The 22,149-nt window shown below is 42.3% G+C and overlaps 2 protein-coding genes across 6 annotated transcripts; one reads left to right on the top strand and one right to left on the bottom strand.

Moving 5' to 3' along the window:
* Nucleotides 1–342: 342 nt before the first annotated feature.
* bag5 (BCL2 associated athanogene 5) lies at nt 343–17,776 on the bottom strand. 4 transcript variants are annotated; one of them, XM_086274506.1, is made up of 4 exons: nt 15,508–15,592; nt 15,031–15,269; nt 9,505–10,401; nt 343–7,475 (listed from the first exon to the last, which is right to left on the bottom strand). In XM_086274506.1, exons 2-4 carry the CDS (start codon nt 15,060–15,062, stop codon nt 6,935–6,937), a joined length of 1,470 nt encoding a protein of 489 aa, XP_086130632.1. In that variant the 5' UTR covers nt 15,063–15,269; nt 15,508–15,592; the 3' UTR covers nt 343–6,934. The 4 variants fall into 4 exon arrangements, with proteins under 4 accessions (XP_086130632.1, XP_086130631.1, XP_086130634.1 ...); XM_086274505.1 differs by lacking the exons at nt 15,031–15,269; nt 15,508–15,592 and adding an exon at nt 17,660–17,776; XM_086274508.1 differs by lacking the exons at nt 15,031–15,269; nt 15,508–15,592 and adding an exon at nt 15,610–15,798.
* coa8 (cytochrome c oxidase assembly factor 8) lies at nt 16,779–21,969 on the top strand. 2 transcript variants are annotated; one of them, XM_086274510.1, is made up of 5 exons: nt 16,779–17,078; nt 18,127–18,324; nt 20,005–20,068; nt 21,174–21,264; nt 21,698–21,969. In XM_086274510.1, the coding sequence occupies exons 1-5, from the start codon at nt 16,950–16,952 to the stop codon at nt 21,816–21,818; spliced, it is 603 nt and encodes a 200-aa protein (XP_086130636.1). In that variant the 5' UTR covers nt 16,779–16,949; the 3' UTR covers nt 21,819–21,969. The 2 variants fall into 2 exon arrangements, with proteins under 2 accessions (XP_086130636.1, XP_086130635.1); XM_086274509.1 differs by having other exon boundaries at nt 16,780–17,084.
* Nucleotides 21,970–22,149: the final 180 nt, after the last annotated feature.

The following is a 22,149-nucleotide window of genomic DNA, read 5'->3' as shown; positions in this document are numbered from 1 at the left end:
TAGAAGGATAATGAAGTTTAAACTGTAAACTTTGAGAATCAGAGTTCATTTTTGCACACACTGCAATAACATCCCTGCATCTGCCACGTGTCCTGTCCTGTTCCCTCATGAGAAGGCACCGAATCTAACAACCGGCTCTGTACGGAAGCTAAAAATTTAATGCACATTGACAGCAGGGAGTGAGTTTTCATTGCGTGAGGTGTCTTTTTATCCAGTCTCCCTTGGCAATACTGTATGTATTCTTAAAATAACCCTGGGTAAGCATTTTAAAAGTTTGCAATCGCCTTAAAGGAAGCTGCCAGATGCTAGGAGGGGGGGAAAAAACACGAACAGAACACTAAACAAGACACACTGTCTTTATTTTTGCAGTGGGAATACAAACTTGGAACACAACCATCCATGGAGCATTCACACAATGGGGTTTTTGTTGTTTTTTTCCAGTCAGTGTGCTTTTTGTACAAGCGCATTTTGGAGGAGAGACATCAGAAGCCTGTCACAATCAATGCAGTTAAAGGCGACTTCATGAGACACACATTTGGAAAAAATGAACAAAACGCAGTCCCATTTTCACCACTTAAACACATTCCTGTCATAAGAAAGGCAAAGCAGTAATGAACACACATGACTGATGAACTTTTAATAATAACTGTCCTTAAATATAAGTTTTGCAAAAGCTCAGGAAGGAACCTTGTTTTTACTTTCGGTGGGATTCTGTCGTTTTCACATTTCACTTAAACGATCAGCCGAAGATTCATCAGCCTGCTATGTACTGCTGCTTGTGAAGCTTCATGTTTACCATCAAAATGTCAATCTGCTCAACAGCTAAAATTGTTTGTTTTTTTTCAGTGATGCTTTTAGTAGAGTAGAAGGCGAAGGTCAGGAGATGGAGAGGAATGTGTAAAGGAAGAACCTATTAAATTTTGATGTGGATGGGACATGAGCCTTGATGGAGGACTACTTTTTTTGGTTATTTAATACACATTTACCTGACTTTTATCTGAAGAGTGGGCTCTGTAAGTATTTTAAATTAGAGCCTAATAATTTACAGGTTCAGTCCAAAGGTATAACCTCCATCAGCACCTTTAAAAGTCACGAAAGCCCATTTCAGACAAGCACATCCTCCCCTTTAATCTCAGTGTAATCTACAGATGGGCACTCACATGATTACAACCACTGAAATTAGGGGGGAAACTAAACAAAACAGAGGCATCAGCACACTGATGACTTGCACAGGCTTTTGGTCAACATGAAAAAGCACAGGCAGGACCGGGAGGAATGCAAGCACAAGGTTTAAAGAGGCAAAGGAGGATGGCAGGAATGGGCCACTCAAACGGCCCTGCAGAAGGAGATGCACTCCCACCACCGCAGCAGTATCTCTACACACTGGGGAGGAAGGCGTCTCTGCCACTGGGAGCACATTAATATAACGTCAGAATGACAGAACACCATCACATTAGTGGATTAAAGGTTACCCATCCCTTCTCGTTTCTTTAATCTGAAAGTGTAAACGCTGATTTTAGCTGGTGTCCTTTTGTGGCATCAAGTTAAAATGATCGATTATTGACTTGTAGCTGACTTGTATTGATCAAAAAATAAATAAATCAGTATGTTTGGTTACAGGTTTCAGTGAAATGTAGTTGCCTTAAGTCTCAAACTTGCTGGTGTAAATTTCTGCTGACCTTAAAAGCTGTAACATAATGAAAACATTTTTGGCTGATGCTTTTTATGTTTCCGATCCCATCTTATTAAACATTACCCATTTCCACTTGATATGTCCTTAGTAAAACAAACTTTAGTACTATGAAATACAGAACATGACTACATTCACCTTAGGAAATTCAAACCTTGCAAACTTGCATCTGTGAGTAAGTCAGCCCGTTTGCTGTTTGGTGTAAATGCACTGTCCTGTAAAGGGACTGCCTCTGAATACCCACTGGAGCTGAATCTTTTAAACTCCTGTCTAATGGACTCCAAGTTCAGATGCTCTGGATGACCCTGAGCTGCTTTTAGCAGTCCAGCAGTGTGTTGGGGTGAAACATAACAGAGCCCTGGTTCAAATTCATTTAATTCAAGCAGTCCATGTCTCATTCATATTTTCTATATTCAACTAAAGATCCCAAATAATAACATTAAAAAAAGTGCTGTTTATATATTAATTGCAAAAAATAATACTTTGTAATTTAGATTTTACAAGTCACGTAAAAAAGAAAAGACTGGAAACAAGATTTTGACATATGATCTGTCTGACCAGGAAGCTTTAATGCAAAAGTTCACCTTTTGCATTCACAGTTTACATGTTGAAATTAGGCTTTGCTTTTAAGCCACATTTATGTAATGGAAAAAGGAACTAGTTTTAATTAAAATATCTTAATACACACTTCCCTCCCTGATTTTGATCCGGTATTTTTCTTAGAATTACATGTGCAACAGACGTGATGTGGAATTTGTAACATTTCATTATTTCTGTAGCATCATTGCAGTGATCCAGTACAAAACTTCAATTTTCAAAATATAAAATGAGCTCATAGTGACGTTCGACATTATACCTTTAACTTCTTGTAAAGGTTTACACAGAAAAGTCTGTAGCTAGCTGGTCATCCAAATTACAAGTCAAAAGTCACTTTCTGTTTTGAACTTGGGAACGAAAAACAACTTACAAAAAGCACGATTAGAATCGCATCCAAATTTACATACTGAAGTCGTTTTTTTAGCGTGCCGAAACCAACGAATGTACTGAAATACACTAGTTGCATGTTTCTGAGGGAACATTAGAGGATGTGTCGCAGGACTCCACACCGGGCATAAATGTCCTATTATGCAACGCACTGAGACCTGATATCAAAAATGCTTCAATTTAAGTGTTTAAATTTAAAAAGTTTTCAGTTTGCCAAGGATAAATTTATTTGTGCTCGGCTTAACTCAGATGAGGTTGGGTTACCATGGCAACGTGGCTCTCAGGAAGTGACATCCTACAAGCCGAGTAGCGTGTCGGAACATATACTACTGAAATGTGAAAGATTCCCAGTTAAACATGACAAAAGGAATGACGCACAAATAATCGGCGTAGCACTATTTAGCTTTTAGCAGCAGCATGTAATGTATTTTTAAGCATTGGTCAACAACTTCTATGTATATTTAAATGCTTTTGCATATAAATACCATGTTAATAGCAAACTACACTCTGCCTCTGCTTGTAAATACATTCTAATTATAACTAAAGCATGACCCATTTCACTTTTTAACAATCCAACAAGCAATTCATGAAACGTAGCAATGTATTTGCACAAAAGCAAAACAGGCTTTATGGTGCTGGTTTTGATATTAGCAAGAATATGTCTCTGTTTTAAAGTAAGAATTCCTTCATATTCTGTGTTTTTGTCAACAAATCATATGAAAAAAAATATATAAACTATCCCAGTAAATGTGTAATTTTTATGATCTCAGACAAAGACACTGTGTATTTTGTATTTTCCCACATGCACTCTTAGATGGAAAAAAAACATACAAACAGCCACAACATCCACTGCATAAACTAGTCCCCACACATGAACCTTCTAATTGTTTGGTAAAAAACTACAATGCCCATGTGTTTTTGAGGAAATTAGATACATTTAATGAGCCTCGTTAAATGTATCCGATTATGAACCAACTAAAGCGGAGCTGAGGGCCACCAAGATGCACAACATTATTGGTTTTGTTGACAATCAAGAAAAAATGTAAATAAAAATCTCTCCAGCTTTATCCTTCAAAGCCCTGCCATGTAACCTCAACAAAACATTCACACTCATGCAACATCACGATAGCCTAAAACACGTGAACCCTTGTACATATTTGGTTCCTCATCAATCTTTTAAACCTATAAAATGGATTTTCTCCTTTTGTTCGTGTAAACAAAAACGCTGAGGCGCAGGCACCTCAACTTTAATGCGACAACTAATTTCACAATGATCAATTTGTAATACCTAAATCTAGTAGAGCCATTGTACATATACAAAAAAAAAGCAGTTTTAGAAGTGTGAGAGCGATATTTGGAGCCGGGGAACAACATCCATCGCAACAAAATCCTGGACTTCAGGACCACTATATAAACGTGTATGGCTTCCAAACACTCTGAGACAATGAGACAGGAATGATTTAAATACTTCTGTTAACAGCGTAAAACTTTGGATAAACTATTCAAAGAAACGTGTATAATACACTGATGCAGTGTCCTGCGAGGAACAGACATACATCTGTGTGTTACTGCGTACAAAAAAAAACGTGAGCATAAGGTGTGTCTGGGTCGGTTTGGTCTGAGAGAGCATAAGGTTCGCCGTGAGAAAGCATCTGTTGCAACAACAGCCAGGCAGACTGGCTACGTTTAATGAACACTGTTTAAGCTAATTTCCCCCCGCATGAGTCAGCTCACTACCCAGGAGGCCGAGCTGCAGGCTTTGTGCCAGAAAACTGCTTCCAGTAGTAGCTTCAAAGAGTTAGAAGGGCTGGTGAAGCTTCCCCGAAACATGCTGAACCACATTTCCTGCAGCTGGGATGAACAACAACGCCCTAAAGACTTTAATCACTGTGAGCAACTTGTTGCAGGGGAAACATCTGACCTCTTAGTGTGTGTGTGTTCAAACACAATCACACAGAGATCAGAGACTCTCAGTTGACGAGAAGTCTTGTGAGCCAAGAAATTCTGGAGACGGCTTTAGTCTTATTCAACCACCAATCGGATAAACTTCAAAAAGACTTCCTCTTTCTCTGCTCTCTGCTGAGGTATTTTTAATGAGCTGGCAGATGCGTCTTCCACCTCAGGTGTCACCGTAAGGCAGAGGACCACCTAAATTATCAGAATTTTACACTGACTGATGCGCACACACACGCACACACTGTGAAGAGAAATAGCGAAGTAGCAGCAAGCAAGTGGTGGATTTCTGCTGTCAAAGATCACGACGTATGCCTAAAAACGCTTGCTACGAGCTGAGGAGCGATTCTTTCATTAGCTGCCTTTTCCTCCCGCTCAGGAACACCTCCACCATCGTCTCCTCGTCAGCTGATGAAGGGGGTTAAGCAGGAAGGTGAGACCGGTCGTTCGGTTTTTCTCTGTTGATTTTCCTGCTAATGTCGCCTAAGTGCTGTCAGAGCACGAGAGCTGCTCCAGAAGCGTGGCTGTTTTGCAGCGTGAAACCATGACTCATGTCGCTTTGCCTGGTAAAAAAGGAGCGTCATCGCTGTGTTACTACAAATGACTGGCCGGAGCATTTTCAGGAATACATGCTGAATGCTTAAAAAGCGTTTCTGACAACTAGTGCATATTTCTGATGGTTATAATGACCAAGGTGCTCTCCATAAACACATTCGGCGCTTTAGTTTCCTCATTGTGCACTTTTATATTTAAAAAAAGAAAGAAAATAAAAAGAGCTTGCTCTTTAGCTCTTTAATCAGCTGCTGCACTACAAGGCTGCTTTTACATAAACCGGGTCATAAGGAAGGGTCAAAATCAAGGCACACAGACTTCTCTACTAGTCCTTTCCCTCCCTCCTGCTGTCTGCAGCAGAAGCAGCTTAGAGAAGTTTCTAGAAGGCTCTGTCGACTGCCATCACCGTCAATCCTCTACCTAACAGTACCCGACTGTCGGCCCTGTGCGCTTCAGCCTTGATGTGTTAATCCAGTGGATATCTTTGCTCGCCCTCCTCCCTTTCTTCCTCCTCTCCCCAGGGACCTCTCACAGTCTCTCCTCCATCCGGAGAGAGCAGTAGGTAGAAACAAACAAACAGAAAACAACTCAAACAGCAGCAGCGGTGACAAAATTTCTCCTCTGCCCCTCTATCTCTGGATTTAGCCCTGATTCATTAATAGCCTGAAACGATCATACAGGAATCAGAGCAAACGCGAAACCCGTTACAGATGAACAGCTACGCAAGCGGCGAGGAGGTGGAGGAGTAACTTTCATCTCTTCATTCACAGCCGAGGGGATACCGCATCAACACTGACGTTTTGTTTGCCGTCCGATTTTGTGTTTTCGGGGAGCTGCCAGAGACTTGAAACACATGCTGAGGGATCAACGAGGTCACACAGGGGTGGAGAGTCACTTAACATGGACGGTGTAAACTCTCACCGTTCCCTCTCTAATTACATCTGTTTAAACGCACACTCTCTGGCTTGTGAACATTTGTCACGTTTCACCTTCAAAAGCACATCACCTCAGATTAAATAGACACTGCTGTTCACTTTTTGTGATTACAATTTCTGAGTGAAACAAACAAACAAACAAAAAAGGAATCGACCAAATTCAACTACCTTAATTTTTTTTTTTTTTTTTTTTTTAAAGGAAGGGGGGGTGGGGTGTCTTTTCTCACCCTATATCAGCAGGTATCACTCTCTGGACCAAGCCCAGCTCTTAGGGTAGCCATAGACAACTTTTCCTAATTAGGTCACGGTATTCAACACGTGCATCGGCTGTCTCCATTAGCAACTGACACTCTGATTAATCAGGGAAACCACTGCTAAGCAATCCATCACACTGGGATAATTTATCAACATCAAGTGCAGTCTAGAGGATGTGACCACTTTTACAGGCATTATTTAGTGCTTTGGCTTCGACAGCCACACGCCAAATGCAAAGACAACAAATAACAATTTGCGCGCATACACTCACACGCACACACAGGTACACACATACATGGGAGATTTTAAAAGATATCTCCAAATAGCACAAAGAGAATTTTCAAAGTGTTTCACAAAAGTAGTTCTGTGTTTATCTGCAGGGTCGGCCATGACAACCACGAAGTGATGAAAGAAAAAGCGCTGCTGCAGTGCATTCTAGGGATCTGAACTCATATTTACAGCCCGTGGAATGATAATGTACCAGTTTATTTCCTTATTTTTTTTATTTTACACACATTATCAGCTCCTTTTGCTCCTGCAGCATCCCATCGTGTTTTGGAATTAATTAATACTCCCACTCATCTGTCTTCATGTCCAGGTAGTTGAGAATGTTCTGGGCAAACTTCACCGCCTGCTTGCGTGCCACCTTGGTTGTCTCGTCGCCTTGCGGGTCAACGGCGTCCAGCGCCAGCAGCTGTTTGGTAAGCAGCTCCTCCAAGATCATGTAGCTCTTGTCGACCCGCTTGCCGTCGAAGCCCAGGACCTGAGCCTGGAGCTCTGACAGGCTCCCCAGGACTTGCCACACAGCTCGATGTGATGGGTGCTCATTGGGGCCTGGCTGGCGGCGTGCTAGAGCCTCGCGTAGGTCCAGGAACGTGATGACCGCCTGGACTTCCACCACAGCACGGCGACGGGCTTCTCTTATGCACGGGTTCTTCGCCGTGTCCACCTGGTCCAGTTGGGTGAGAAGACCCTGCAGCTCAGCTTTGGGTCTGAAGCTGAGGTCACCCATCACACAGTGTCGTAGGACGCCCTCTCGCAGGTGCGAGATGTGAGCTCGCACGCCCTCGATCTCTCGGATGGAGTTGTTCTGCGCCAAGTCATACCTGTGAGGGTGGGGGCAGAGTCAGTGCTTCTCATGATCAAATCTGCAGAATGAATGACTTGCCGGAGAGTCAATCAATCTTGATATTGTAACTGTGAGTAGGCATCGTTTTAGAAGCTACAACCACAAAATTAGCTTCTTCTTTGGTAAACAAACACTGAAAACCAGTGTTAAAGTACAAGATCTACAGTGGGGCAAAAAAGTATTTAGTCAGCCACCGATTGTGCAAGTTCCCCCACTTAAAATGATGACAGAGGTCAGTAATTTGCACCAGAGGTACACTTCAACTGTGAGAGACAGAATGTGAAAAAAAAAATCCATGAATTCACATGGTAGGATTTGTAAAGAATTTATTCGTAAATCAGGGTGGAAAATAAGTATTTGGTCACCTCAAACAAGGAAAATCTCTGGCTCTCACAGACCTGTAACGTCTTCTGTAAGAAGCTTTTCTGTCCCCCACTCGTTACCTGTATGAATGGCACCTGTTTGAACTCATCATCTGTATAAAAGACACCTGTCCACAGCCTCAAACAGTCAGACTCCAAACTCTGCCATGGCCAAGACCAAAGAGCTTTGGAAGGACACCAGGAAAAGTATTGTAGACCTGCACCAGACTGGGAAGAGTGAATCTACAATAGGCAAGCAGCTTGGTGTGAAAAAATCAACTGTGGGAGCAATCATCAGAAAATGGAAGACATACAAGACCACTGATAATCTCCCTCGATCTGGGGCTCCACGCAAGATCTCATCCCGTGGGGTCAAAATGATCATGAGAACGGTGAGCAAAGATCCCAGAACCACACGGGGGGACCTGGTGAATGACCTGCAGAGAGCTGGGACCAAAGTAACAAAGGTCACCATCAGTAACACACTACAACGGCAGGGAATCAAATCCCGCAGTGCCAGACGTGTTCCGCTGCTGAAGCCAGTGCATGTCCAGGCCCGTCTGAAGTTTGCCAGAGAGCACATGGATGATACAGCAGAGGATTGGGAGAATGTCATGTGGTCAGATGAAACCAAAGTAGAACTTTTTGGTATAAACTCAACTCGTCGTGTTTGGAGGAAGAAGAATACTGAGTTGCATCCCAAGAACACCATACCTACTGTGAAGCATGGGGGTGGAAACATCATGCTATGGGGCTGTTTTTCTGCCAAGGGGACAGGACGACTGATCCGTGTTAAGGACAGAATGAATGGGGCCATGTATCGTGAGATTTTGAGCCAAAACCTCCTTCCATCAGTGAGAACTTTGAAGATGAAACGAGGCTGGGTCTTCCAACATGACAATGATCCAAAACACACCGCCCGGGCAACAAAGGAGTGGCTCCGTAAGAAGCATTTGAAAGTCCTGGAGTGGCCTAGCCAGTCTCCAGACCTCAACCCCATAGAAAATCTGTGGCGGGAGTTGAAAGTCCGTGTTGCTCGGCGACAGCCCCAAAACATCACTGCTCTCGAGAAGATCTGCATGGAGGAATGGGCCAAAATACCAGCTACTGTGTGTGCAAACCTGGTAAAGACCTATAGTAAACGTTGGACCTCTGTTATTGCCAACAAAGGTTATGTTACAAAGTATTGAGTTGTATTTTTGTTATTGACCAAATACTTATTTTCCACCCTGATTTACGAATAAATTCTTTACAAATCCTACCATGTGGATTCATGGATTTTTTTTTTCACATTCTGTCTCTCACAGTTGAAGTGTACCTCTGGTGCAAATTACTGACCTCTGTCATCATTTTAGGTGGGGGAACTTGCACAATCGGTGGCTGACTAAATACTTTTTTGCCCCACTGTATTTATGAAAACAAAAAAACTAACTGAATGAAAACCATGTAGCTCATGTTCAAAAGTCTTTTACATATAATTTCCTGAACACGTACCCACCCATGGATCTTGGATGGGTAAAATGTGACTTTATTGGAGCAATATTTGTTCAGTTTGTCATCAATTCATCAATGAACGATCAATTAAAAATAATCAATTCGGTGCAGCACTCATCTGCAGCTTCATCCTTTATGAGTGACGCCTACCTGCGTGTGTCGTCTCCTTCCCCCTCCAGGTCCAGATGTTTCAGCAGCCCGTTTATCTCCTCCACCACCTGTTTCCTGTAATTTCTGATCACCGCGTTCCCCGAAACATCCAGAGCGTCCAGCTCCACCTGCATCTCTGTCAGGATGCGTGACAGGTGGGCACAGCTGTCCCTCCCGCTCAGACCCATCAGCAGCGCCACCAGCTGGCTGCGGGCCACGCTCACCTTTACCATCACCTGGTTGATGCAGTTCACGGCCTCGTGGGTGTCTCCCGACAGCGGCAGGGAGAGGGTCTGCTGCTGCGTGCGCCCTTCGATCACATCCTGTACAGCGCAGAGGCGCGTTAGCGCCCGGTAGCGTGCTTTGCGGAGCGGCACCCTCCCTTCGGTCTTGACCTGAGTGAGCCTCAGCACGAGCTGCTGCAGAGCGTCCACCAACTCGTCGTTGATCTCTGTCACCCCGCCTGCTCGCTGCGGAGCCACGACGCGCTCGTCCACCAGCTGCCGCGCCTCGTAGCTTAGCTGTTCGATGGCCAGCCGGGAAGGATGGGTGGCGTTCTCTTCTAGATAACGCAGGAGTCCCTCCACCTCCTGAGCCGCTCTTTTTCGCGCTCCCTGCAGCTCCGGCTTGCCCTCTGTGTCCACCTGGTCCACATCCAGCAGCAGGCGGGTCAGCTCTCGCTCCAGACGCTTGTAGTCCCGATCGTTCTGAAGGCCGCTGAAGGTGCACACCTGCGGCCCCAGAGACGCCACCTCCTTCTGTATCTCGTACAGCCGCATCATGGCAGGGTGCTGCGGATGATATGCCGGCTGCTGCTGCTCCATTGGATGTTGTTGCTGCTGCTGTGGACCACCATGGTCCATCCTCTTCCCGCCATCAAAGGGCTTCCCAAACAGGCTGAAAAAAATGAAGCAGGAAAGGGAAGTCAGAACAATGAGCAACTGGAACAAACAGAGCCTCAGCAGACCGTATCAACAAGCCAACACAAACTCTGTAACCACATCCAGAGGCTGAAATCTTGAAGAAATCAAGAAGAATTTAGAACAACGTAGCATAAATGCCACTGGTCCTGTTGTCACACTAATTAGCATGTAAATAATGTAGCATTTGAGTTTTGCTCTATGGAAACAAGCACACGCCTGCAGTAGGATTGACCTTCTGACACAGCCAGGAAGGCTGTTATGAATCACTGGAGACTAACTCCCACTGGCTCACAAAAACAAAAAAGGATTTATTGTTGCTTGGCAAATTTGCAGACACATTTCTGTTTATATGTCAGAAAATTCCGCCTGGTGGCAAAAGTCATTAAACGGGATGACACTATGTTTAGCATCAGCAATCCTGACAATGTGCTGCCTCATTTTTGTAAAACTTCACTGTGAAAACTGAGCCTGCAGGACCAGTTTGCAAAAAACACTCCATTTGTTCCTAATTTCTTGCAGCGTTTCAGTCAAACTGTAACTCTCTGAAGATTTTTCACAGCCGATGTCGTCTGACACGATGCCATAAAAACACATTTGAAAGGATTCATTAAACTAAATGAGTTTAAAAAAAAAAAAAGTACTGTGTGGCGATTGGTTTTTTAGATACATTACTGTGCAAACGTCTTTGCACACCCCTCATCTTTTTATATTTTGCTTCCAAGGTGCCAGACTTTCTTGTCATTTTAAAAAAGCGTTCTTGAGTAACAGTTCTTCAGGCTTTCTGATGGTCTTTCAAAGTTTTTCTTTGGAAATTGGCTTTTTGTTTACTCATTTTCAGTGGAGTACTTGTACCTGACCATTTTCAGAGGAATGTTTAAGCTCCTTAATACTGATCTATGAATCACTCAAGCATACAAAAGGCATCTAACCCAAAGAATGAACCAGTGATGTGCCTACACATAATAGAAATCGTGGCAAAGAGCCCATTTTAAATAGTATCTTTAAACACTTTGTTTTTAGCAGCCTGTCACAAAAACACATCGGTCCTGTTTTTTTCTTGAGTCTATAAAAATGTTACAGACAACACAGTTTGACAAACATAAAATAGTATTTTTGCACTGACATGGTGATTTTTAAAGGGCTATAAGCCAAAATGGAGACAACTGGAGGACAACGATGAAGTCGCAGGCCTAAAAAATTATCAGCAGCATCTGAAACTCAAATCCTCAAGAAACAGGAAAAAAAAAAAAAATCAAGCAAAGACCTGAAACAGGACCTGACATCTGGCCATTCAACTGAGTCATCCACTGAAGCCTCAACAGAAAGGGTCTCAGTAGAAGGCAACTTATAACCAAAAGGTTCCAGAAATAGGCCCATAAAAATAGAAAACAAATGAATAAAGCTTACAATTTACATTTTTCTGATCATATTCATCCACATGTTCAGACCGCTGGCCATTTTTACACTGCTCTGTGGAAATTTTATCATGTCCCCTTGCATTTGTGCCTCTACGATGCACGCTGGAGTTCCTACAGTTTCTCTAAACAGCAATGCTTCAACTCCACTTTCATTTTTTTTTAAAAAGTGGACAGAGGCGTCGAAGTATGGCAAGTGATGAGCGAAGTGACGAGTTTCGGTTTGTCCAAGAAACTCTGCTCTAAACCTGCAGACGACTGCACGAGGGCCTGACCACAGTGTTGGTCATTTCATCCCTCAGACCCCTCAGGATTGGAGAATATGGCCTCTTCTACTGTAACCAGAGCCCCAGCTCTCAGCACCAGCAATGATCCTTCACATGAAAGTCAGGTCATTTTAGAAGTTCCTGTTTCCTCACTGGAGGAAAACTCAGAGCAAACAACACAAGCGGTCAGAACGAGAGAGCAATCTAAAAACATCAGCCAACATAAACAGACCAGAAGGGCCTGAGAGGATGATCCAGAAAGGGAGGCTGGCCAAATATAAATCAAATGAACATCAAGGTTGCTCTCCTGAACGAGCAAAGACATCGTGTTAAAGAGCTCAAAGACTGTGTCTATACATCTTTAACGTTCAGTAGTAACCTTATTTTGCCAGGACATGACAATAAAAAAAACCCCAAACTGATGACATCATCCAAAATCCCCTATATTTAATCAAAGACTTCTTTATGTTAAGAAGCACAATCCCTGTTCAGGCCAATGACAGCGCAGCTATAGACAAGAACAACTTCCCACATAATATACTCACACAAAATTCTGCCCTTACAACTGCAAGAAAACAAATGAGGTTAACCTACATTTAGTCTCGACAAGACAAACACCCACATGACAACCACTGGGAGCACTGCAGCGCGTTTCTATGAGATATATTGCCTGACGTGATCGTGATAAAGCTCTAATCCGCGTTAAAAGACGGGATCCAGATTCCTTTGCAGTGCGACTGCCCATCGAGCTTTTTAATACCGAGCAGAAAATAAACGCAGCTGACCAACACCCAAAAAATTTGAAACGGTTCATAGCGCCTCCAGAATGAATCTCCACACAGGAAGATTCGGTCAGACGGCCTCATTAAATGTGTCACAGGTGCCTTGAGCTCTGGAATATATTCCCAGTTAGACATTTAGAAAAATGCCATTAAGATAGAAGCATCTGCCTTTTAGTTTAGGATTAATAACACGGCTCTCGTGAGGGCTGAAAAGATTAAATCATCTTTTGCGTTTAAAAAAAAAAAAAGAAGCTTTGCCAAACTCCAATGTGAAGATCTGCGGCTTTTCGTCCCTCTAAATAGATCATTTGTGGTTTGGTTGCGTATCTGATGACAACACAAAATTGAAAAGGTGAAATTACGTGAAAAAAGCAGCCACATTAAAGACAGAAAGAGCAACAGATGATGACGTGTTTCAGCCCTCTTTGCTGCCTCTTCTTTCTGTAATCATTTTACTGTCTTGTTGCAGTTGTGCACGTGTGCACGTCTTTAAGGTCATTTTGTACTTTTTATCCCATGAATGTGTCTATTTTAGACCTTCTGAGTCAATCTGCAACACCTGTGTGCACATCCACACAGTTTTGCTTGTTCTTTTGCTCATTTAGCGTGTTCTGTGGTTCTTTTTCCTTTCTTTTTCTGGTAGTTGTGTATTTTTATACTCTTGCTTTCTCTTGCAATAATTTTGAGTTGCTCTACTGTCATTTTGTGGCCCTTAAAAGTCATTCTGTGCATCTCAGTAGTTGTCGTCATTTCAGATCATCTGCACGTCATCGATCAGTTCCCGGGGGTCCTGCAAGTAATGGAGTACACAAAAGCAAAGCCTTGACAGCGGCTATGTACAAATCCATCACAGGCATGAACTGTTTGATTTCAGCCCTGTTCAGGATTTTGGATCTGTGTCTCTTTATAGCATCTTCATATCTCTGCAGATGTTTTGCATTTATTTGTGAAATCTTGGAGTCTTTCTAGCCACTCTGTACCAAATGTCATCTCTTTGTAGCAATTTTGTTTCACCTTATAGGCATTTGTGTCTCTCAGTTTTCTTTGGGTTTTTTTTTTCTTTTTTTTAAGGACAAACTGAACTGTTCAAAAATTGCTTTCTGCTATAGACGATCCCCCATTTAACCCCCCTGCTATGATGTTATGGTAAATGGCCTGTATTTGTATTTACTAGTCCCTAAGGACCCCAAAGCGCTTTACACATCCAGTCATCCACCTGGGGCGCACTGACAGAGGCGAAGCTGCCGGACACTGGCGCCACCGGGCCCTCTGACCACCACCAGTAGGCAATGGGTCAAGTGTCTTGTCCAGTGACACAACAACCGAGACTGTCCAAGCCAGGTCTCGGTGTTATGCTAAACACCAGAGCACACAGACATGAAAGGAAAGCTCTGCCAGCATGATTATTACATGTAAATACAGTAGCCGCCAGTATGATGTTTTGTTATCCAAAGCATCAATTAGGCTTATTAGCAATAGATAGGATTATGTATCAATGTTGCCTAAAGTACTTTTACATAACAGGGCGAGGGGATGGGCATTTCCACAAGAGTGGATGAGCACATGTCGGGCCAGAGCTTACAAATCTGAGTATTTATTAGGATAATCTCAGCAAAATCCACAGCCTGCCTTGTCTGAGCCAAGACAGACAAGGCTGATGTGGTGGTTTCAAAGCTAAGGGCAGGTTTGCCTCCCTCGTGGGAGGGAATCAGTCCTCCATTCCCATGAGTCTCGCTGCATGAAGGGTGACCGAGCTGCAGGTGACACGCATGCAACACCACCTGCTTATCTCCCAGATAAAGGCTTCGAGCTCCATCCCCGGCTGCCTGCATGCTTGCCGGTCCTTCTGCACGGCTTTGCGCATTATGTCACCGCAGAAAATCCCGTCCTGCCGCCTGCGTGCGAACGCATCTACCTCTGAGAGCCCATGTATGTTGCCGGAGCTGCGCTACAAGAAGCACAGATACCACACCTCCAGATCTCGACAAAACGGCTCAAAGCATCTCCAGATGCTGTCAGCTGCATCCTTTCTCTCTCGTGCACACACGCACACATACACAGACAGATAGATATATACACACACACACACACACACACACACACACACACACACACACACAGAGAGCAGCATTCCTCTCACCTTTTCAAAACCCCGAACACATTCGCGCACATTTTCACGGATGTCTGTTTCCATCAGCCAAATGCTGGGCGGCTCGTGCAGGAAAGATGCATCCAAAGGGATAAAGCCGAAATCCGGGAGATCTCGATGCTCCTGCGGTCAGCTTCAGTATCCAGCGACTGACTGTGACTGACTGACTGCGGTCGGGCTGCTGTCGCCCCTCCCACAGCCTCTACCACCAGATTCCTTCCTCCGCTGCCCTTTAAAACAACTTAATTTAAAAATAAATATGCTACCAAGGACTCATGAAACGCTTAAATGGAAACAGCCATTACAAAAACCGGTTTACAGCAGACACTCCCCTGTGAATGCCATTGTTAGTGTGTTAAGCTAGCTACTGATGATCACCTGACACAGCCCCACCTCAGCCAAATAACTCTGGCTTTTCAGCGTAAATACATCAACACCGCCACCTCTCTTTAACAGTTTCGCTCTTACCTGCATAGCCAGCGTACAGCCATCGGAACTGTTGCGGAAAAGTGCGCACCTCCTGTGACTAAAGCTAAACATTAGCCTACCTAGCTACCTTCGAGTACTTACTTTACAGTTCGTGAGGATATGAACTAACACGGAGTTTGTGTTTCCTCGCTAATATTGAAGAGACGCCATTACATCACTGTTTTATTGATGTTAACAAATAAGAAATACAAGTCGATGTTTAGTTACCGCACGACACGTATATGCGGATGTAAAATAAATCGCATAATCCTGTTAATATTCGGATAAACAGCTTTACTATTTTTAACCTTGTGCAAATTTTGGTCGACCAACAATAGGCGCGCTTCATTTGGTCATGACTCCGCGTCGTTTAACGGTGCTAAGATAAACCCTGACTTTGCTACTGTTTAACTTTTACTTTAGTCTATTTAACTTAGTTAACAAAAAAGTTTGACGAGCATTATTTATTGTGTAGTAAAAAAAAACAAACTAACTAACAATCTAGCATCTCCAACAATTCAATAACAGAACGAAATAGGCATTTAGATACTTTGTGAGAGTAAAAGTACTAATAGCGAAACCTACACAGATAATCCATGTGGTTTTCAAGTTTAATTCGACAATAATGATATTTATCAAGCTACGTTGAGCCCTGCTCAACTTCGTCTGCTCCAAGCAGGATCCAGACAAACAACCTCCTCCTCCTCAGCCTGTTATCCTTAGCTCAGCTCCCCTCTCAACCTGACTCTGCTGTACAAAATGCAACATTTACCACTGAAATATAGTTATTAGAAGAAATATAGTATATAAATATAGTATTAGAAATATAGTATTAGAAGTAGTATACAAAATAATAATAATAATAATAATAATAATAATAACAATAATAATAATAATGATGATGATGATAATAATACAATACATAGGAAGGGCTGCAGCAAAGGAAAAATAAATATAGTGGGGATTTTTGCTTCATAGTGACTACATATGTATATTCCTAACATCTAATCTGGTTGACCTCTTTTTTTTTTCTTTTACCCCTACAGCCGTTTTTTTCAATTCGTTTATTTTTTAATAAGGAAAAAATGTGACTTAAGCTTAAATAAATAAACAAATAGATAACATAGACATATATTTATTCCCCACATTACTTTCTGTTTTGGCTCTTTCTGTAGTCTTACATTTAAAGAATATCCTAAACTGACAAGAAACCTTTTTTCTGTTGTCGTTTTTTAAGTGAATCCGGGATTTACCGGTGAGATTGCCGAGCGCATCCATGCTCCTTGTTGGGCTCACGTGACCAAATGGCAGGCAGTTGTACAGAGAAGGGCACGAGCTCAGTGAAAGTTTGGTTGTGTCCTCGAGCTCAGTCTTGTGCTGTTTAGTGGTTTTTGGCGTGATTTGTTTTATTTAAGTCGCTTTTTTAGAGTCGGCTTGCAAAAATGGCCGCCAGGACAGCTGCAGCTGCGAGACGGTCGACATGGAGGAGCTTCTGTCCTTCCAGTCTCCGCTTATCTGCAGGTAGCAGTCGGCTCTGCAGCTCCAAACAGGCAACCCAGAAGGACAAGCCAGTAAATGTTTGTATAATGACAATTTATTACATTTATACACCGTTTTAAGGGCTGCCATTTGTTAGCTATAGACGGCTGGGTTGTTGTTGTTGTTGACGATCACGTGTGGCGCCATTTTTTTATGCCCACATTAAAGACGTGTGTACGAAATAAGCTGTTTTTTAAAAATAAATTTTAAACGTTGCAGGAAATAAAGTGTTATTGACAAAAATATATTGCAGTGCTTTAGACTTTATTAGGGTTAAATCGGTGTTACAACGTCTGTTTTAATGATACAGTTGTAGTATAAGTATTTGTAGGAAAATAATTGAGAACAATTTAAAATATTATGGTTTAAAGTTATATTTTAAGACCTAAAGTGTCCAGCAATACATCTTCTTAGATTTCACTTTTTTTTTACCCTTTCAAAATCACATGCATTTGTTGGAGTTTGTAACTGCAATGTTTAATGACTGTTTAATAATACAGTATTTCTTTAAAAATGTAAATACATCTACTTTACATATAAGCGTGCATTGATATGCCTGTCAGTAATCAGACTGAATTTGCTGACCCAGTGTTTTGCATTTGGATTGTTTTACCTCTCTTTTCGTCTCTTGGCCCTGGAGCGTTTTTTATTCCTCGCTGCTCTTTCCATCTTGAAGTCTGCTCGGTAATGATAAGCTGTCTGGTGGAGGTCACTGCCCATTTAAAGCCACGTGATGTGCATCTGCTGTGTGGAGTGTCAGTCTTTAGCAGACTGTCTTTAAACCTGAGTTCCAGATGATATCTGCATTTTTCATTAGTACAGATGTGGCTGTGTTGGTGATGCTAACTTTGCATGTGGAGTTCAAACTACATGGTATTTGTGTCTGATGAGCTCATCGTTGTCATATGGGGTTTGCATAGGTGAAATTTGGGACATCTTCAGCCTTCTGACTGTTGTCACCTGCAATTCTACGCTCAACTTTTGTGTTAGCACCCTGTATCTTTCCCGTTAAGTTATTTTTGTGCTGATACTGTGTTGTCTGAACCCATCGTTACTGTAGTGTCTTCTTTTTTTACATAGAGATCTACATATAGACCAGAACCCAGCTCCACACATGACTGGGTCGGTCCACCAAACTCGCTCTCCAACATACGGCCAATTATTTACCACATCCCGGAGAATGAAACAGAGCTGGAGAAACGGCTGAGAAACCTGAGGCAGGACACAGAGGACTGGAACCACAATTTCTGGGCCAAGCAGAACATCACCTTCAGCAAGGTTACTGAAATACTTTTTAAAAAGTGTTTCTCTGGGGTCAGGGACTGGCCTCTGAAAACTAGTTTGTCTAGTTTTTGGAAGTCTCATTTGTAGGTGGGGTGAAAAGCCAGTCCCTATGGAGGGTAAGGGGGGTATTGTCTAAAAATAGGGAGCACAGTGTAGAGAGAGAAGCACGCATAGTGCTGCTTTTAACTGTTGAGATGGAAACTAACAAAGATACCATGGGGGAATTAATTGTTCGATCCCCTGCTTTATTTATACGTTTTCTCGCGTTTTATGGTAGCTTCATTTTAATGAAGGGAGACAGAATATTCCCAAATCCCAAAAACAAAACACTCAAGTGAGTCGACATCCCTCCTGAGATGTCAATATTTTCATAGAAAACTAGAAAGTTGTGATAAAATTGGTTCTTTTAAGTCATCTGAGCACATGACATGTAGTTTGGAAGAGAATAAAATTCATTTAAGGCTAGTTAGATCATCAGTTAAGACTGTGCTGGCTGTTCTGCCCTTCTGAAAATAAGCTGAAAGGTGGTGGGTGGTGTAAAGCAGGCATAGAAGCGGTTGTTGGTTCATTGTGGGGCAGGTGATTTCAGAGTATGAATAAGAGTGGGAAGTTGATGTGCTCCAAGAAAACCTTTAATCACAGAGGAAGTGGAGTCTTTAGTCTTTGCAGAGAAACTGAAAGTTACTCCTAAATTAAATTCCTAAATTGTTTGTGATATTGTCCTGAGAGCATAAAGATGATGTCTTCCAATTTATTACAGTTAATATATATTTATGATGGTAATTGTTGGCCTGTATTTGTATAGCACTTTACTTAGTTCCTAAGGACCCCAAAGCGCTTTACACTACATTCAGTCATTCACCCATTCACACACACATTCACACACTGGTGATGGCAAGCTACATTGTTGCCACAGCTGCCCTAGGGCGCACTGACAGAGGCGAGGCTGCCGAACACTGGCGCTGGCAGGCCCTCTGACCATCACCAGTAGGCAACGGGTCAAGTGTCTTGCCCAAGGACACAACGGCCGAGACTGTCGGACTGCTCGAACCAGCAACCTTCCGATTACAAGACGAACTGCCAACTCTTGAGCCACGATCGCCCCATGATGATTCATATTGTCCTGCTACTGCTGCTATTTATTTCATATGCAGCCATGCCATACTGCCGCTTAAATCCAATGAATCAAATTGATATTAGAAGAAAATTCATCTGTAGCTGTTACAAAACCAAACCAGGTGAGCGATCCCTGTCGGCTTGTTAGTTCACTTTTCTTAAAAATAAAATGGAAATTAAATTAAACACGATGAAGTCCACTAACCGCATTATCTTCCCTGCCAACTTCCTACTTGCATTAGAATCATGCTGTAATTTCCATCATTATTAATGGAGACTGTAATAGCAGTGGATGTAATTAATCTCTGTGTGCTGAGCTCGTATGTGTGTAAAATCATTTCACCAGTAGAGGGCAGCATTGCATAACAAATGTGTTCTGTTAGGGCCCAGCTATGTAAGAGGTTACAGTGAGGAATAATTGACTGTAGGTTTTATGTGGACCCCAGTCCAAATCTGATTTAACGACCTTTTAATTAACTTTAAGACTGACCTAATTTAAAGTTACAGTTAAATCTTAAAAGGTTTGTTTGTTGTTTGTTTGTTTTACACTGTCTGCAGGAAAAAGAAGCTTTTATCATTTCACAGCTGAAGGCAAAAGGCTTGACTCTGCGTGATCAGGACGGTGAGGACATGCAGCCTTTTCTGAATATTTCACATTGTTGGTTGGGTTTGCACTTAGACAGTATTTAACCAGCTCAGATGGGTGTACTATGAAACAAGATTACTGGGTGAGTGATGTAAGTCGACCTTGATGTAAGTGAAGGGGCCGCCTTTATACCTGGCTAGATCACCATGGTAACTTATGCTGACCACATCCCTGGTTTGTACCAGTTTATTTTTAGAGTTTCGATTTAAAGTTTTCACAAATTCTTTTAGTTACAGTGTCTTACAAACACAATATTGAGTCTCTGCTAAATGAATACAAATATTTGCAGTCTGTAGAGCTTAAGACTGCAGAATGAAGCTCAGCTGTGAGGTTACAGATAATTCAAACTACATCATATTATCACTGGACTTTCCAAATATTCATATTTGGATGACGATGCAGAAAATGTTTAGTTTTTTGTTGGTGTTTTTTTTTTATTTTTCATTGGCTACCAAGCCTTAAAAAAATCAATGCTAGAGTTGCAGTTTATCATTAGTAAACTAAAGTAATCCCACGTCTCCTTCGTTAGGCTGTGGGTGAATTGTCAGAGCTGAACACAGCGAGAGCACCGATGTGTGGCTGTGACATCAGAGATAAACATTGAAGCTAAGCTTTCAGCTCTTGTGATGATCAAAACACTAAATTAACAATTTTCTGCAGCATTACTCATACTTGCAGCACCAGGGTTGCATTTTACTGCATTTATTTAACATTGTTAATAGACCTCTATCCCCCATTCATGTGATAATGTCTCTGATTGGAGTAAGTGGTGCTCAGTTGACCCATCCGGTGCCGTCTGAAGTGTCAAAAAACACATCAGACAGCCCTTTTTATGTGAGCACAGAAAACCGGGGTTACCAGAGAGAGTTAATAACCACTGGTGTGATGCCTACTATCGCTGACTGAGGTTTTTTTGGTCAAGTCAGCCAACACAAAGAAACCCTGGCTTTGTCGAACTTGCTTCGTAACCTACCCCTCAGGAGGCACAGTAAACAGCAGTTTGTTTTTCTAACAGCTGGTGAATTGCAGGGGAGATGTATCCTAATGAGAATATAACGCAGTCTGCTGTGTCTTCCCTCAGGACGACGGCGGTCCCTGAACAGCGAAGAGATGGCCACGTTTTACAAAAGCTTCCTGGACAAAAACAGAGTACGACATGCAAATTACAACAAGTGAGTTGTTTTGTCTCCCATGATGCTACTGGGTGGGTGAGTAAGTGAGTGGGTGGGTGGGTGGTTGGGTTGTTCAATGTCCCTCTGCAGCAGCTGTGAGCTTTAACTGCACTGCATTAACTGATCGGCAAAGAACAACAAACCTCACAGGCTATGAAGAAGTTTTGTGTGAATTAGCAATGCAAAGTGGCTGACTTGTCTTCATGTTGGCAAAGCTTTCCGCCCACACACATCACCTCAGCAGCATGTGTGGGATTTAATCTCTGACTTTTGATTGTTATATTTATTGTCGTTTCAATTTAAACTTCATCAAAGCACAAATGTTCCCCTTTTCTTCCTTCGGGTGTTATTGTGCATTTGCCCGTTTGAATCTTTATATCAGCATATTTATTACACTGTGCAAAGTGAAACATTCTGTTTTTTGTGTATCCAGGGAATGGTACAGACGTAACTTTACCATCACCTTGCTCTTGGCTCGAGTCACCCTAAACAGTATGTGGAGGACAGTTACGGAAAGACAGAGCAGCAAGAAAAACGGCACTCCTACCAGCTGATAGCAAAGAAAATACACACACCCCCACCCTCCTGTCAAAATATCAAATGCCTTGGCTATATTTTTGTCACTTCTGTTACTGCTTCATGTTTATTCAGACTCTGCAAATGACTGTAAATTATTCTGGAAAAAATAAAGCAAAGCAAAACATGTGAGGTATTTCTTTTTAATTAATAGTTTTCATCATGTTTTAATAGTTTAAAGTATGGATTGTTATGTCATGGTCTCTTTGGTCAAGAGGGTTTTTGTTTTTTTTCTTGGTGCAGGGGTTATAGATACATTATAAAGCAGCTGTTACACCCAGTTTGTGTCAAAACAAAGACAACCTGTGA

This window comes from Aulonocara sp. 'chitande type north' Nkhata Bay, linkage group LG19, assembly GCF_057382095.1.
Source record: "Aulonocara sp. 'chitande type north' Nkhata Bay isolate Kocher_YH1m ecotype deep benthic linkage group LG19, A_spYH_male_GT1.1, whole genome shotgun sequence".
Classification (NCBI taxonomy): domain Eukaryota; kingdom Metazoa; phylum Chordata; class Actinopteri; order Cichliformes; family Cichlidae; genus Aulonocara; species Aulonocara sp. 'chitande type north' Nkhata Bay.
The sequence above is the reverse complement of the archived record's forward strand: the minus strand, read 5'-3'. Positions and strand labels throughout refer to the sequence as shown.

Excerpts from the sequence above, each read along its gene's own strand:
- bag5 (XM_086274505.1), bottom strand. The coding sequence starts at position 17,766 with ATGGGCAGTGACCTCCACCAGACAGCTTATCATTACCGAGCAGACTTC. Across the intron at positions 10,402-17,659 it reads GCCAAGAGACGAAAAGAGAG|CCTGTTTGGGAAGCCCTTTG; the intron begins GTAAAACAATCC and ends CATTTTTTTCAG. Across the intron at positions 7,476-9,504 it reads GAAGGAGACGACACACGCAG|GTATGACTTGGCGCAGAACA; the intron begins GTAGGCGTCACT and ends CCACCCTCACAG.
- coa8 (XM_086274509.1), top strand. The coding sequence starts at position 16,950 with ATGGCCGCCAGGACAGCTGCAGCTGCGAGACGGTCGACATGGAGGAGC. Across the intron at positions 17,085-18,126 it reads AGAAGGACAAGCCAGTAAAT|AGATCTACATATAGACCAGA; the intron begins GTTTGTATAATG and ends TTTTTTACATAG. Across the intron at positions 20,069-21,173 it reads GACTCTGCGTGATCAGGACG|GACGACGGCGGTCCCTGAAC; the intron begins GTGAGGACATGC and ends GTCTTCCCTCAG.